At 44.0% G+C, this 15455-nt stretch overlaps 1 protein-coding gene across 4 annotated transcripts in view; it reads left to right on the forward strand.

The window, feature by feature from the left end:
- The window catches only part of LOC148013744 (rhamnogalacturonan I rhamnosyltransferase 1-like), a 46193-nt gene that overhangs the window by 3636 nt on the left and 27102 nt on the right, over nt 1-15455 (forward strand). For 3 of the 4 annotated variants that reach the window (XM_087668607.1, XM_087668605.1, XM_087668608.1), the window contains 3 exons: nt 1131-1296; nt 1387-1676; nt 1755-1962. In XM_087668607.1, the coding sequence (XP_087524733.1) occupies nt 1131-1296; nt 1387-1676; nt 1755-1962 (664 nt within the window). The remainder of the gene's footprint in view (nt 1-1130; nt 1297-1386; nt 1677-1754; nt 1963-15455) is intronic. The other variant, XM_087668606.1, reaches the window with a different exon arrangement.

A 15455-nucleotide genomic window follows, 5' to 3' on the forward strand; every position in this document is an offset into this window, starting at 1 on the left:
TTAGTTGCGAAGGCTGCAAGAACAACATCATCCAAGAAATCTGCCAATACAGCAAAAGCATTTTGCCCATTAGTATCCATGTCCAAGGTAGATGATTGATCCACATTCTCAGTGTTTTGGCGTTGATATCTTCTAAACTCGAGGAGTAATCACTGTCTTGTATTTGTCAAAGGCAACACATTACCCTGTGTCTAACAGTGATGGCAGAGGCATTGAAAGATGTCTGCATGGAATAATGAGGAGAGCAAAGGATGCTATCAGCCCCTGCATGAGGGGTGTGTGCACTGGTAGTGAGGAGGTTGATGATGATGAATTGGAGATATGGATGGCTGCATGGCTCAAGAGGCAAGATGTGATCATGGGTGGAAGATAGGCATCTATATATAGAAAACAAGACACACTTTGGACACCCCAAAAATCATATAGCTAAATGGAACTAAAATGGTTCACTACATGATATAAGGGCCTAGTTGACAGAGTTCCTAACGTCTTCCACCAAATCCACTTCAGTGATGAAATTCACAAGGAAGAGATGACTTTGTTGCCACCATGGAGGCTTGTTTGGGGGTACCATGTAATTTTGTTGGACTGCTATCACTTGATCTCTCAGTCTCTTAGACTCTTGCTCTTGATTCAGTCTTCTGTCTGTTGTGTCATGTCTGCCTCTGCCATTTCTTCCTGGCCACCTGGCAGTGTGCTAATCTCCTCCAAGTCAATAGTGGTCATAAACCGACACTTGGGTACTTGGTCCTCTGCTGTGTGCTTTTCCCTGTCATCCTGGCTACCTGGAAGTGGTTTGGTGTCTTCTAAGTATATGCTGGTCAAACAACCATGGGATGGCATAGGTGTCCCAATCCATTGCACCATGGGGCTTGAGCTGGGTCAATAGCTCACTAGTCCTGGAAGGTTTTTGGATGATATTGGCTTTTGACTTATGTTGGCACTATAGTCCACAATCTCTGTCGAGTATAGTCTTTTTTGAACTCTAGATATTGTGTTCTATAAAGAGAAGACTATTTTCACTTAAAAGGCAGTCCTTCATGAACTTTGATCTTATTTGTAAATCATTGTCTTAACTGTTCTTGCACGAGCACAGATTCTAAGTGGTGATTGGTTTTCTGAACTTACAGCGAATTCAAAGACATCTTTGATGTCAAGCACTTCATAGCTTTGCTACGTGATGAAGTACGTATCATAAAGGCAGTGCCTACGAAGTACCATGAAAAGGTTAGGAAAGGCGAAATTCTGTCCATGCCTCCAGTGAGCTGGTCCAATGAATCCTATTATGTGAATCAGGTCAGTGACTTCTGAAGCAGATTTTGTGTGAGCTTCATTCATGTGTTTTGTCAGTTTGATTGTAGACTCTAAAGGTTTTGGATTTGACAGATACTTCCATTATTCAAAATGCATAAAGTGCTTCACTTCAGTAAAACAGATACAAGATTAGCAAACAATGGTCTGCCTTTAGAGATGCAAAAGCTTCGTTGTCGTGTCAACTATGCAGCACTAAGATTTACTCCTCGCCTTCAAGAAATGGGTAAAAAATTGGTGAAGATTCTTCAAGCTAAGGGCCCCTTCTTAGTTCTTCATTTGAGATATGAAATGGATATGTTGGCATTTTCTGGCTGCACACATGGCTGCACGGTGACAGAAGCACAGCAACTGACACAGATGAGGTCAGCTGTTTTCCATAAGTTTGATATGATAACCAATGCTCAAATATTGTTTTGGGCCTGACTCAAGTGAGCCTTCAGCAGATATGCTTATCCATGGTGGAAAGAGAAGAACATTGACTCAGCTCAAAAAAGATTGGACGGCCTTTGTCCACTTACTCCAGAGGAAACTGTTTTGGTTTTGAAAGCATTAGGGTTCACTAAGGACACCCAGATTTATATTGCAGCAGGAGAGATTTACGGTGCTGAGAGGAGAATGGCTCCTTTGCATTCCGCTTTTCCAAATATTGTAAGTCTGTCTGTCTGTCTGTCTCTGTCCGTCTAAACATATGTATTTGCAAAGCTTGATATCTCTTATGCGAAAAGTGATCTAACAAGTCAGATAGACATTCCTGAGCAAGTTCTTTATTCAAGTATAACATGTCAAATATCATTTTACCATCCAGGAAGCGTTTTGTGTGCAAGTCCTTTCTGATGTTATTAATATTTTCCTGCACTAGTCTCTTCATGCATGAGATTTTTGAACACTTGAGACCAATAAACATTGCACCTGAAAAGAATATGAAGAGATCTTGACTATTAAAAGGGCGGAAGGGCCATAAGAATGTCCCTATGAAGGCAGCTCCTTTGTTGGCCGTTCTAATATAGTATGGAAGGATGCAAGAAATGCAAGAGACCTCCTTGCACATTCGTGGTTTGGAAGCATCTTCTAGAGAGGAAGAAATTTTGGGTGCCTCTATAACCACAAATGTGCAAGGAGGTCTCTTGCATTTCTCACATCCTTTGTAAGTATGTCGTAGCTTTCTTACATGGTCACTTGAAAAACAAACGGTATCCAACCGCAGTCTATTATTCAGATCTTTCCCTCCTATGGTGTTTGTTGTTCAACGTACAACTGCATTTAGCAACCATAGTAGGATTGCAAGGATTGACTCCTTTAGGATCCTTTTTAGAGTTAAATTTTAAGGGCTTGTCCAAGGCTTTTATTATAAAGGGATCTGAAATTTGTAGATCCTGTCCTAAAAGTTATTACAGGTATACGAGAAACGTCTTTACAAATACTTTACCAAGAAGCATTAAATCTCAAATCAAGACTTCTATTGCAAGTTACATATAACTTAAACAATCAGTTTATAACATGCATGATCATGGTATCTTATTTAGTATAATTGTTTGTGTTTTGGATTTAACCACGACAAAGTTCAACTTTGTCAATCTTTGCTATGGGAAAGCATGACCCTGGTATGTTTCAGTGTTGAGGGGTCCAGTAGAGATACTAATGTCTAGAGAATTATTGGAACATCCAGTGGCTAGGCCTTTGTTAGATTGAATAGAATGGCAATGTGGATTGCGGATGCTTGGAGTGGCAGATGAGTTTGGTATATTTGTAGTTAGTTAGGTACACTAGACATTATCCATCAAGCTTGAAAACATATTGCTAGAGATTTTTAAAAGGCTCAAAACCATTAGAATAGCTGTATAGATCTCATATCCTAGATTGTCTTGCACAGTGTAAGTGTTGGATCTTATACAGGGAGATGGGAATGCAGAAGTAGGACCCTCATCAAACAGTCTTACTAACTCAGGAAAAGGTATAAATAAGGTGCATTTTCTAGATTGCCTTGCATGGTTAAGTGTTTGATTTTCCTAAATTAATCTCACTTCCTATATGGTCTGTCAGGTGTTGATCTCGTAAAGGAAGATAAGAACATAGAAGTAGGACTCTCATTAAACTGTCTTACTAACTCAGGTAAAAGGTGAAAATAAGGTGTATCTTCTGGGATTGCAGCTATCAAGGTGGATGATAAACCTCCAAAATGACTTGGCTGCTCCAATAGGATGCAAAATGTAAGGGTATATATTTAGGGGGGGGGGGAGGAAATCTGGCAATGTCAGTTGTGAAAACTTAGACTCATGGATGATTTAGGGGGGAAAAAGAGAGATCAGTAATGTCAGTTGTGAAAACACAATGCTGCAGCTTTCTAGGTGAATGATATGCCTTCAATATGACTTGGCTGCTCCAACAGGATGCAAAGTTTAACGGTATTGATTTAGGGGGGAGGGGGGAAAGAAACTAGCAATCTCAGTGATGAAAACACAATACGGATAGTAGCAAACGACAGTGTTCCTCTCTAAAAAAAATGCAACTGCAGGCAGTCTCTCTTTTCTTTGGTGGAGTTTGTTTGTTTGGTATTGAAGCAGTAAAATGTGAAAGGTTGTGTGGTAGTTGCTTAGGATCCTGGTGAGCAATGGAATGCTCATGTATGCCTTGCTTGATGAGGTAAAGGGAATCATTATACACAATGCATTGGTTTTGACCTTGGAGTTTAGAGTTGGAAGAAAATCTTCCATTTGGGTATTCGAAATATTCATGTACTTGATCTTGGAGATGGCTCCTAAGCTGACCAAATGGTGTAGGTGAGCTCAAAACTCAAGTGAGGGAGATGGCTCCAAGGCCCTTCAAGTATCACGAAGTTCGCAGTCTAGCATGAAAATAAAAAACTATGCTTGTAACCCAATTGCTATAAAGATATACTTGTCTACATATAGTAAACACAATTGTACGACAAAGCATGGATAGATAAAGAACACAATTGGGGTTAGGGTAACTCAGAGACCATGAACAGTGAAGAACATAATGAATGGATAATGAATGTTGAGTATATTCAATGCTTAATGCAGCAAAGATGCCATGCAAGGGTGAAATATTGACCCTTGAACTCTTGTGTCTCAAAGACCAGGGTGGAGAGTATGAGTTGGAGAGTGTGTTATACTTAGATGGATCTGGAAACGTAGTAGACAGTCTTTGTGAATGTTGGGCAGCAGCAAACACAGCTCAAGTGTGGCCGGATCTGTGAACAGATGAGTAGATAGAGGCAAGAACAGCAAAGCACAGCTTGTTTTGATACATGTAGGATCCTTTAGCTAGTTAGGCTACCATCCTTTAAGCTAAGTTAGGCTTATCTTTTTAAGCCAATGGAGCCGGATCTTTATGTCAGAGTGCAGTGATGCGGAAGTGTAGGACAAAGACTGAGGGAGAGTGAACACAGATAGGAGAGAGAGTGAACACAGAGAGAAGAGAGAGAGAGAGGAGACAGTGAAATGCAGAAAATCTGCTGTGTAGTATGCTGTATAGGAGTGCAGAAATATACATGAGTGCAGAGAAAATATTTGCGTGTGTCTCCGCCTTGAGGACCTCGATCTCTGTCAGCCCGGGTGCTGTCCGTTTTTGCAGTTTGTCTCTGTCAGATGCCAGATCAGAATAGGTGAGAGAGTGCCACCAACTGACTATAAATAGCCGGAAAAGAATAGTGCCCAGCACCAGGTCGGCTGCAGTAAATGCAACTGACTGCATAAAATAATAATAAAAAACTGTCCGACTGCAGGCTGCCACGTGGCACCTATGCAGACTGCTGATGTGGCTCTTGCTGTCCGTACTACTGATGTGGCCGAGGAATGACTCTCTAATATCCCCTCTTAGATCATGGACAGGGCAAAAGACTGAGGGATTTGGAATGTTGCCGAAGAGGAGCCTGGGGAAGCGCCTTCGTGAACAAATCTGCAAGATTATCCTCCGGCTTGCAATACTCCACATCAATGGTCCCATCCAAAAGCTTCTCCCAAATGAAGTGATACTAGATCTCAATGTGCTTCGTCCGGGCATGCAATACATGATTCCATACCAAGGCAATGTAACTCTCATTGTCGCACGGCAGAAGAGTAGGACGAGGTTCGGGGCAGCCAAGCTCCTCCAACAATCTCCGAAGCCACACAACCTCACATGTGGTAGAAGACGCAACCCAATACTCCGCCTCAGTAGAAGAAAGGGCTACAATGGGCTGTTTCTTGCTACTCCAATAGATGACACCTGTACCCAAGGCAAAGCAGTAGCTTGTAGTAGATTGCTGGTGGGCCACATTGCCAACCCAATCCGAGTCGCTCCAACCTGCAAGAACACGATTGGAAGCATCTGTACTTGCTGGATAAGAAATCCCGAAGTCAGAGGTCCCCCTTAAATACTGAAGAATCCTTAGGGCAGCCTGCCAATGCACCTGTTTGGGTTCACTCATGAACCTTGCCAAAAGACCCACAACAAAACAAAGATCAACACGAGCGTTGACTAGCCAAATTAAGGATCCAATCAATTGACGGTAGCGGGAAGCATTCGTCAATGGAGAATTTGAGTGTGAAGTGGCCTTCCAGTTTGGATCCATAGGAGTAGAAATGGTCCGACAAGTCTCCATCTCAAAAGTCACCAAGAGCTCCTGAATGTACCTTTGGTGAGAGATGAAGATCCCCCTCTGAGATTGATAAATCTTGTGACCCAAGAAGAAACGAAGAAGCCCCAAATCCGTCATCTCGAATGTTTGATGTAAAGCTGTCTTGGTCTCTTGGACCTTCTGTGCATGATCCCTCGTTAGAATCAAATCATCAACATACAATACAAACAACACACGATCAACCTTGGAAGTGTGCACATAAAGATGCGGATTGGTCTTGGAGCTCCGATATCCCAACTTCGACTGAAGAAACGAGTTAATCTTCTCGTTCCATGTACGCGGAGCTTGCTTGAGGCCATACAAGGCCTTCTTCAACCTGTAAACTTTCCCATCCGAGGATCCAAAACCAGGAGGCTGCTCAGCATAGATCTTCTCTTGCAAGTCACCATTGAGAAAGGCCGACTTCACATCCAACTGATAGACATGCCATCTCCTATGGCCAGCCAAGGTAAGAATAGCTCGAATAGTTGCTATATGAGCAATGGGAAAAAAAGTATCATGGAAGTCAATGCCTGGGCGCTGAGAAAAATCTTTAGCAACAAGGCGAGCCTTGTGCTTGTCCAAAGAACCATTGCTAAGATACTTGGTCTTGAAGACCCACTTGATGCCAATCATCTTTTTGTGAGAGGGACAAGGCACAAGAGACCAAGTGCCATTCCTCTCAATAGCCTCCAACTTGGCTTCCACAGCCTTCTGCCAATGATTAGAGACTGCAAAGCTTTCTTTACGGAAGTGGGCTCTCGATCCTGCATAACACGGGTCATCAAATAATAGCATAACACGGGTCATTAAATAATAGTTAGAGCAAACAAGCTCCATAGAATGTGCTTGGTGTCTCCGTGACCTCCGCGGTCCATCCTGCAGTTCCCACTCCTCAGGGACCCCCTCGATCCATGAATCTCGGAGTGTGTCACGGGCCCAACAAGGAGGCCGGACCTCTCTTCGTCTCTCTCCATTTGTTGAAGACTCAGGTACATTCACCGGCGGAACCTCCACTGGGGTGGCCAGTGGAAGAGAAGACTTTGAATCAGAAGAAGAGTCTCCATAAAGAGGCTCTGGCTCCAAAGGAATTGTCTTGGGAGCCTTACTTTTCCTTGGATCTCCAAGGACGGGGTGGTTCTCACCCCCCTTTGTAGCCGGAACTTCCACGAACCACACATCTCGACTTGTGTAGACATCTCGCTTAACGGGATCAAACAGATGATAGCCTTGGGACTGGGAGCTGTAGCCAACAAAAACTTGTCATCGAGAAGCCGCCTCGAACTTGTCACGCTGTGTCTTCGGGATGTGTATATAGGCGTCACACCCAAAGATCCAGAAATAAGAGACATCAGGCTTAGTCCCAAAGTAAGCCTCAAAAGGGGTCATCCTGTCAACGGCCGAAGTGGGTGATGGATTGAGGATGTGAACTGTAGTAGCCACTACCTTGGCCCACAGAAATTGAGGTATCTGTCGGTGCTCCATTATGGTGCGCGCCATCTTGATCACACTTCTCTTCTTTCGCTCCAAAATGCCATTCTCTTGGGCAGTGTCGGTGTTAGCAAACTCTTGGTGAAGGCCCCTATCTGCTAAAAAACGAGCAAACTCATTAGACATAAATTCACCACCCTTGTCTGAGTGCAAGGTCTTTAGGCGCTGGCCAGATCGGTTCTTCTCAAAGAGATGCCAATCCTTGAAGTGAGAGAAAGCCTCCGACTTCAATGTCAAGAAATAGGCCCATGTCATCCTGCTGCAGTCATCTACGATCAACATGAAGTACAAGCTCCCCTTCAGGGACTTGGTCCTCATCGGGCCACACAGATATGTAGATACAAGCTCCAAAGTTGAAGTAGACCGCCTTGAAGCTTTATTGGGAATCGCACCCTAATGCAATTTCCCACAAATGCAGGAGACACATGACTGATGGCTCACCACTATGTCCGGCAAACCTCAGACAAACGATCCTCGCGACCCCTTTCAAACCTCAGACAAACCTCAGACAAATGATCCTCGCGACGCCTTTTAAAGGTACTCATAGTTCAGGTGGCCAAACCGAGCATGCTATAGCTCGAACTATGTCTGAGAGGTAAGAAGAAGAGAGGTAAGAGCTGTAGAAGACTTCAATTTGTAGATGCCATTCTCCTCATACCGTGCAGAGAGAACCTTCCTTGATCCACGATCAAGGACTCGAGCAATATCACTGTCAAACTCCACCAGGAGGCCAAGAGCACAAATCTTATGGACCGAAAGCAAATGATACCCCAAGCTTGGCACATGCAATACCTCAGAAGTGTGGGTACCACCACATCCATACCACATCCATTAGGAATTAGCTGCATCTCACCCCGTGCAACAATAGACACAGAAGAGCTGTTGCCAATGAGAATCTGTACATGTGGGCAACACCAACAGGAGGAGGAGTCATGTGTCGCGAGGCACCACTGTCCACAATCCACTCTCGAGCTTGGGGAGCTGTCATCGCAACATCAGAAGTCTTCGGTGTAGAGTCCTCAATGACTGCTAAGTGTAGAAAAGCAGCTGATGAGGGTGCAACCACTGCTCTAGAATCCTTCGTGTCCTTCTTCTTGGTGTCCTTGTCTTTGTCGGAGCAGTCCTTCCAATGACCGGTCTTACCACAAATATGGCAAGTTGATTCCTTCCCTTGTCATTCTTGGATTTGTTGTCCTCTTTCTTTTTCTTTTGGTCCTTCCCCTTCTTCTGAGAGGCTTGACCAACCAAAGCCTTCGATTTGGAAGCATCCTGTGCCTTCAATTGTTCCTCTTGGTCAAAGACCATAGGAACCAACTCTTCCCACCGAAGAGTCGACTCCCGCCCTGATGCAATAAGAGTGGAATAGGTACCGAATCATGACGGTAACTAGGAGAACAAAGTGATTGCCATGTCTTTGGAGGAAATAGGCTTCCTTCATTTTGAACTTGCATCTGAAGCTGCCAAAGGTGGTTGATGTGTTCCCAAAGCGAAGAAGACTTATTTATGGACAAGGTCCGCATCCGCACCTCCAAAGAAACCCTCTTCATCAGGGTCATCCGGTTATACATTTGGTCGAGAGGGTGCACTCTTGCTAGTGTATGCTTTTAGGAATACAATCTCTTAAGCTATAAAGATGCAAGGATGACAGAAATCTCATACACTTGTACCTTTACAGGAAATCTCATACAACATTACCTTTATCTTTCTACCTCCACAAATTTACACCAAGTTCTTTCAACATCCCTTTTAAACTTTGCCCAACCCACATGCACTTTCACATGCGCACTAAGTCCTTTCAAGCAAGAGGACGATCGACTGGTGCTACAACCTCTCGGGGACCGGCGCAATGCCAACAACAATCTTCCCCCACCTATTTTCAGGTAGTACAGGCGCTACCATGCATATGGGTCGGCAGTCTGCTCCTTCGAGAGATGTAAAGCTGTAAGGGTGCCAAGCTTGTGCGAGGGTGCACTCTTGCTAGTGTATGCTTTCAAGAATGCAATATCTAAAGCTCTAAGGATGCAAGGATAGCGAAAGGATAATGTGAGGGTGCAATCTTGCTAGGTATGCAAGCGTATGCTTTTAGGAATAGAAGGTGCAAATCTGTAGAGATGCAAGGATTATGTCAGTAGTATTTACTGTTTTCAAGCGTAAAGCTGTAAAGGTATAAGGCTTATGTTAGGGTATGCAAGAAATCTCCGAGCTCCAGCCATATCTCTTGAGCTATCGTCAAGTGCTCAATGTGAGCTATCTTAGCTGTAGTGTAGGACAGAAAAAGAAAAGAAAGAATCCTGGCATTCAGTTTGTCCCAATGAGACTGGGCCTTGGTTAACTCTGCACGACCATTGGAAGAGAGTGTGGACTCATCTCATACGGAGGGCTTGTTAATCTCCTCCATCACAAGCTCCGCCAAACCAAAAGACTCTAGAATGGTCAACATCATCACCCGCCAGATGCGGTAATTGTCACCATCCAGCTTTTGATTTGATGGAAGAGCCGGTAGGACAGGCATCTTCTTGTCCATGATCGCCTAGAACTCCAAATCAGTCTCTGTAGACATGTTTACTTGCAATGCTTGCACAAATGCAAAATCAGCCCCCTGTGACTGTGTAAACGCAGCCTGCTAGGGCTCTTTCCTCCGCTTCTAGAACCTTCTTCAGCAGTCGGAGGTGATGAAAAGGGAAAATCTGCAATGAAAGGCCTAAAATACAGCCTTCCTCCCCTTCGGACAGCAATAACTTGCAGAAAATTCACCAGTTGGACACTTTTCCCGCACGCCCACACTCGCTTTAGCCTTGTTTCAATGCGCAGCCCTCCCGCTCACCCTCGAATGCTGAAAATGCAGCCTTGTGTCGCACTGAAATCTCCTCTTCAGGTAGGTTCTTCAATCTGTCCGTCTGATTTCACCACTCTGATACCATGTTAGAGTGCAGCGATGCGAAAGCGTAGTATGCTTTATAGGAGTGTGGAAATATACAGACAGAGTGAACACAGAGAGAAGAGAGAGAGAGAGAGGAGATAGTGAAATGCAGAGTGATAAGGGATGGTCAGACCCAAGACCTTCACAAAATAAGTAGACTATGCCTACCATTACTAAGTGTCAATGAACAAGGAAACTGGCTAAGATGTGGATGACACAAATATAGCAAATATGGGAAGCAAGCAAGACAAGCAAGCAAGCTAGGGAGAACTGCCTTGGAGATTGCCATGTGCAATGCAACGAATATGGTGGTTCCAGAGTCAACCATTCCAAAAGACCGAAAAGGGATAAATGCACATAGATGCATGTTTACATGAAGAAAATACCAATGCATGGGGTAATGCAAAGGGAGATGCAAAATGTTATGCTCACGCAAAATGCAATGCAACTGTGCCACTTGGACAATGCCCTCGCAGGAAAATTGTTCACTTGCTCAAGTGCCCTTTTACAATCGTGTCATCCTAACAATGCAGATAAAGTTACAAATACCCAAAGAATAAATGAATGAATGAATGTCTAAAAACTGTAAGCATCATCACAGTCACTATTAAGAGAAGTAGCCGCCCCCTCTTAAATTGGAAGGGAAAGCAAGAGGGAAGCACCCTCTCCCCATCAATTTGAAGAAGTAGGGGAGGGTGTATCCAAGCCGATCGTGGGTAAAAGATATTGAACAACCAGCTGGTTGACCGCTTTGGTCAAAATGTCTGCAAAATTGTTTGATGAAGGCACAAACTCTAGGCGGATAGTGCCTAGCTCAATGTGCTCTTTGGAAAAGTGGAAGTGGACTCCAAATGTAGTGCTCATGGTATGATGCTCAGATTGTTTGCAAGGGCAGTGACACTTTGGTTGTCTTGCAGTAGACAACAGTGGGAGAGTCCCAAGGAAAGTGAAGCGCCGGGAGTAAGCTCCTTAGGTAGATGGCCTTGTTTTGCTCAAAATGTCTGCAAAATTGTTTGATGAAGGCACAAAATTCTAGTCGCCTAGCTCAACCTGCTCTCTGTAAAAGCGAAAGTGGACTTCCACATGTCATGCCTGTGGTATGATGATCGGATTGTCTGTAAGGGCAATGGCACTCCGGTTGTCTTGCAGTAGACAACAGTGGGAGAGTCACAAGGGAAGTGAAGCGCTGTGAGTAAGCTCCTCAGGTAGATGGCCTCGGTGGTGCCATCAAAGAGAGCCTTATACTCAGCCTCAACTGTGGAAGCCGTCATCGTCTCTTGCTTATGGCTGGACCAAGAAATGGGAGCTGTGCCCAAGGTGACGAGAGAGCCGCCATGGGAATGTCGGATGTCAGGATCTCCTACCCAATTAGAATTAGTGTACCCTTGCAAACATTAGCTTGAACCATTAGTGACACCATAAGAATAAGTACATTGTAAATAACGCAATATACGAAGACATGCAATCTAATGTGACATCCTAGGTGTTGTGAAATATTGATTGAGAATACTGACTGAGTAAGCTAAGTTTGGCCTAGTATGAATTAACCAAAGAAGTTTCCCTATTTTATCATCAAGCATGTACGACACCCGAAGACTCTGAAGTGGGATATGACAGGTTGAGAGCCAAAGAATGCCTCGTATGGGGTCTTCAGAGGAAGAGCTGAGTCAGGCATCGTTTGAGGATGTGTATCGCAGTGTTAGCAACCTCAACCCAAAGGCGCTCAGGGAGCTCTGCTGCGAATAGCATAGAGCGTGCCATTTCCATGACTATCTGGTTCCAATGCTCTATGACTCCATTCAGAGAGGGGGAGTTGGTAGAGGTGAGTTGGTGAGAGATGCCATGGTGTTATAGAAACTCGAAAAACTCGTGGGAGATGAACTCACCATTGCTATCACACATGCAAGCAACACGATGACCCGTCTGGTTATGAACCAACATCACCCAAGTAGAGAAATATGTGAAAGCATTGAACTTATGCTTGAGGAAGTACACCCACATGTATCTCGAATGATCATCCACTATCAAAAAGAAGTACAACGCACTGTTCAAAGCAGTAGTGGATATGGGCCCACAAAGATTAACGTGAATCAATCTAAGAGGCGTCTTAGCTCTATGTGTAGACTGCTGAGAAAATGGGGTATGGTGCTACTTCCCAAGGTGACATGCTCTACAGACATCTTGAGTTAGCTTTAGGCGAGGAAGGTCCTCAATCATCTCACGGCAAGACAACCCATAAAGAGAGTCATAGCCAAGATGCCCTAGGTGAAAATGCCAAAGATGCTCATTGTTCACAGGCTCTCGAGATGAGGCTAATACTCGGAAGCTGTGGAACACGGAGCCCTTGATTGTCGGCTCAGTAAGAAAATGGGTTATGTGGGAACACGGAGCCCTTGATTGTCGGCTCAGTAAGAAAATGGGTTATGTGGTATAGGCCATTAGGCTGTGGCTCATAGTGAGCAATCACTAAATCATTCTGAGAGTCAAGGACCTTGATTGTGGTCGTTGTAAAGAAAATTGCTTGCTCCAACCAACAAAGCTGCTGAACAGATAACAAGTTTACTCCCCGTTGAGGGACATAGTATACATTGTCTAGCAAAGCTAGATCCAAATCCTTGTTAGTGGCAAAACTAATGCAACCTTAAGCTTGGATCTTGACAGAGGAGTTGTTTCCTACGCGGATCCACCGTCCAGTTGCAGGGGCTTAGGTACGAAAGATGTCCGCTATAGGAGTCATGTGATGTGTAGCTTCATTGTCCATAATCCAAACAGGTAGTGATGTGCTTGATTGTGATGAGTGGGTCTCTGCGGTAACCTCGTCGGAAAGCAACTCACAGATGTGGTCTCTGTGGATTGAGATGGCTGACCAGTGGCAGTGTGGGTTTGACGTTTTCATTGCCCCTTGCCATTACCCCGTCTCCCTTGATGGGGGTTGCTTGATTGAGGGGCAGGGGTTTGTGACTTGGGGTTTTGGTGCTGTGCCTCTTGCCTTTGATCGACACTTCTCGTCAAAATGGCCAGCATTTTGACAATGTTGACAATACCTATTCTTCTTAGGTACATTCTGCCACCCGAGTTTGAGTTGAGACTAGGAGTTTCCTTATGATTCCCTTGCTTGAGTTTGATTTTAATTTTGATTTTGATTTGAAGTTTGATTTGGTTTACCTTCTCTTGTTGACCTTTTTGAGAATGAGCAACAAAAGCTCCCTCTGAGAGATTATTTCTATGAAACTGATCAAAGAGTTGTGCATAATACAATAGCTACCATTCAAATTTATAGAATGTGGGTAAATTGGGCAGAGAAACCACTTGCTGCACAAAATTGAAGTATTTACGCGGCAGTTTGTTAAGAAACAATGTGACCTGATTGTTAGAGGACAGGAATATGGATGTTTCCATAAGGTGCCAGTAGAGGTGGAGGCATTGGGACACATAAGCCCTGTCCAAATGTTGGCCGGGACACATCATAATGACTAGAGGGTTCACTAGGTAATGCCATGGATGCAAATTGTGTTACCAAAACTGATCCACACTTGGGAGAGAATGGGGGGAATACCCAGGCTGCAATGATCCCGAAAGATGTGAGGAAAATGTGGAACACCACGCGGATGAGGAAGAGATGAGGTCCTAACGGTTGTGCCTAAGTTTGAAGAACCCCCCGGTGTGGTGGATGAAAACACATGTGATCCTACATGAGAGGCAACATGCAGTGCACTTAATGGAGGCTGAAAGGATGTGGGAGTGGAATAAGATGGTGGGATGGGAGGGAGATTGAATGGATTTGTGATAGGTGTATGTGGGTTTCTTTTGTCCATTAATTGCATTAAATTAAAATAATGATAATGAAGATGCACCTGCTTCATTTTGACCTTTGAAAACAAAATTATTTAAAGGAAAAGAAAGGGAAGGAGTACTCACAGTTTCTTGTTTCAATTGCTTACCTAGTCTTCAGTTCATAAAGAAATATCTGTCTTCCTCATTACTCATAAACCAGAAATTGTTTTGCATACGTCCTTCATCATGAAAATCATCCATACCAATAGGAGAAGGGGAATCATTGTTAACAAAATTTGAAATGGTAGACATATCTGGCACTGGAGAGAATAAGTATGAAGGCAATGGAGTGTACTCTATGTCAGTTTTCACTTGCTGATGGCCAATCCTAAGTGGAGATTCTGCCCTTCCTGCATGGCCACTAGATTGGTGCACTGAATCTTAAGGGTGAAATTTAGACTTACATTCTATCTGCTGCTGGGCCTTATGTATCAAAATGAGATTGTACTTAGCTGTAGTGATCTCGTAAGGTCGTGGAACTCCATGGTAGTCCAATGCCTATTCAGCCATGTCAGGAGCTTGTGAAGCAAGTTGTGAGGCCCACTCCGACTCGTTCCTCGATGGATTTAGCTCGAATGTGAGAAGTGGTGCGGAAGTAGTGTTCGAAGTCATCTGCCCTTCTATTGTTCTTACTTCTTGTGTAGAGCTTTAAGATCAAGGCCTAGGTTTCTCTCAGAGAACTCGGCTCTGATACCATGTGAAGAAATGCCCTAACACAGAAACACAAATAACACCGCATGATAAAGCACAGACTGATAGGACACAGTTAGGGTTAGGGTAACTCAAAGACAAGGAACATAGAGAATGAATGAAGTAATATGTCTATTGAATATGCAATGCTCATGCAGCAAACACACTATGTAGAGAATGAATATTGTACCTCGAACTCCTGTATCTCAAGGATTAGGGTAGGGGTAATGAGTTGGGGAGTATGTCGTACTTCGAACAGATCCTGAATCGCAGTAGGGCAGCCTCCGAATGTCGAACACCAGCAAACGCAGCCAAGGAAGGTTGGATCTGATGTAGATAGTAATGTAGGAGAGAGAAATATTAAAAATGCAACTGAGGAGAGAGAAAGACTAAAAACGCTGGTTGCAGGAGAGAGAAAACAGCAAATACAGGCTGTAGGAAAGGGAGAAACTAAAAACGCAAGAAAAATCAGCGGCAGCAATCAGCATGCTGAAATCAGCTTCGAACAACATGTGGTAGACTAGAAATAGGCACCATACTGTTGTAGACAACAATGGCCAGCTTGGACCGCGATGTGCTCCGCATCTG

The sequence above is a fragment of the Lygodium microphyllum genome, chromosome 26, assembly GCF_053477565.2.
Source record: "Lygodium microphyllum isolate KBCC chromosome 26, Lygodium_microphyllum_v1.1.10, whole genome shotgun sequence".
Lineage (NCBI taxonomy): Eukaryota > Viridiplantae > Streptophyta > Polypodiopsida > Schizaeales > Lygodiaceae > Lygodium > Lygodium microphyllum.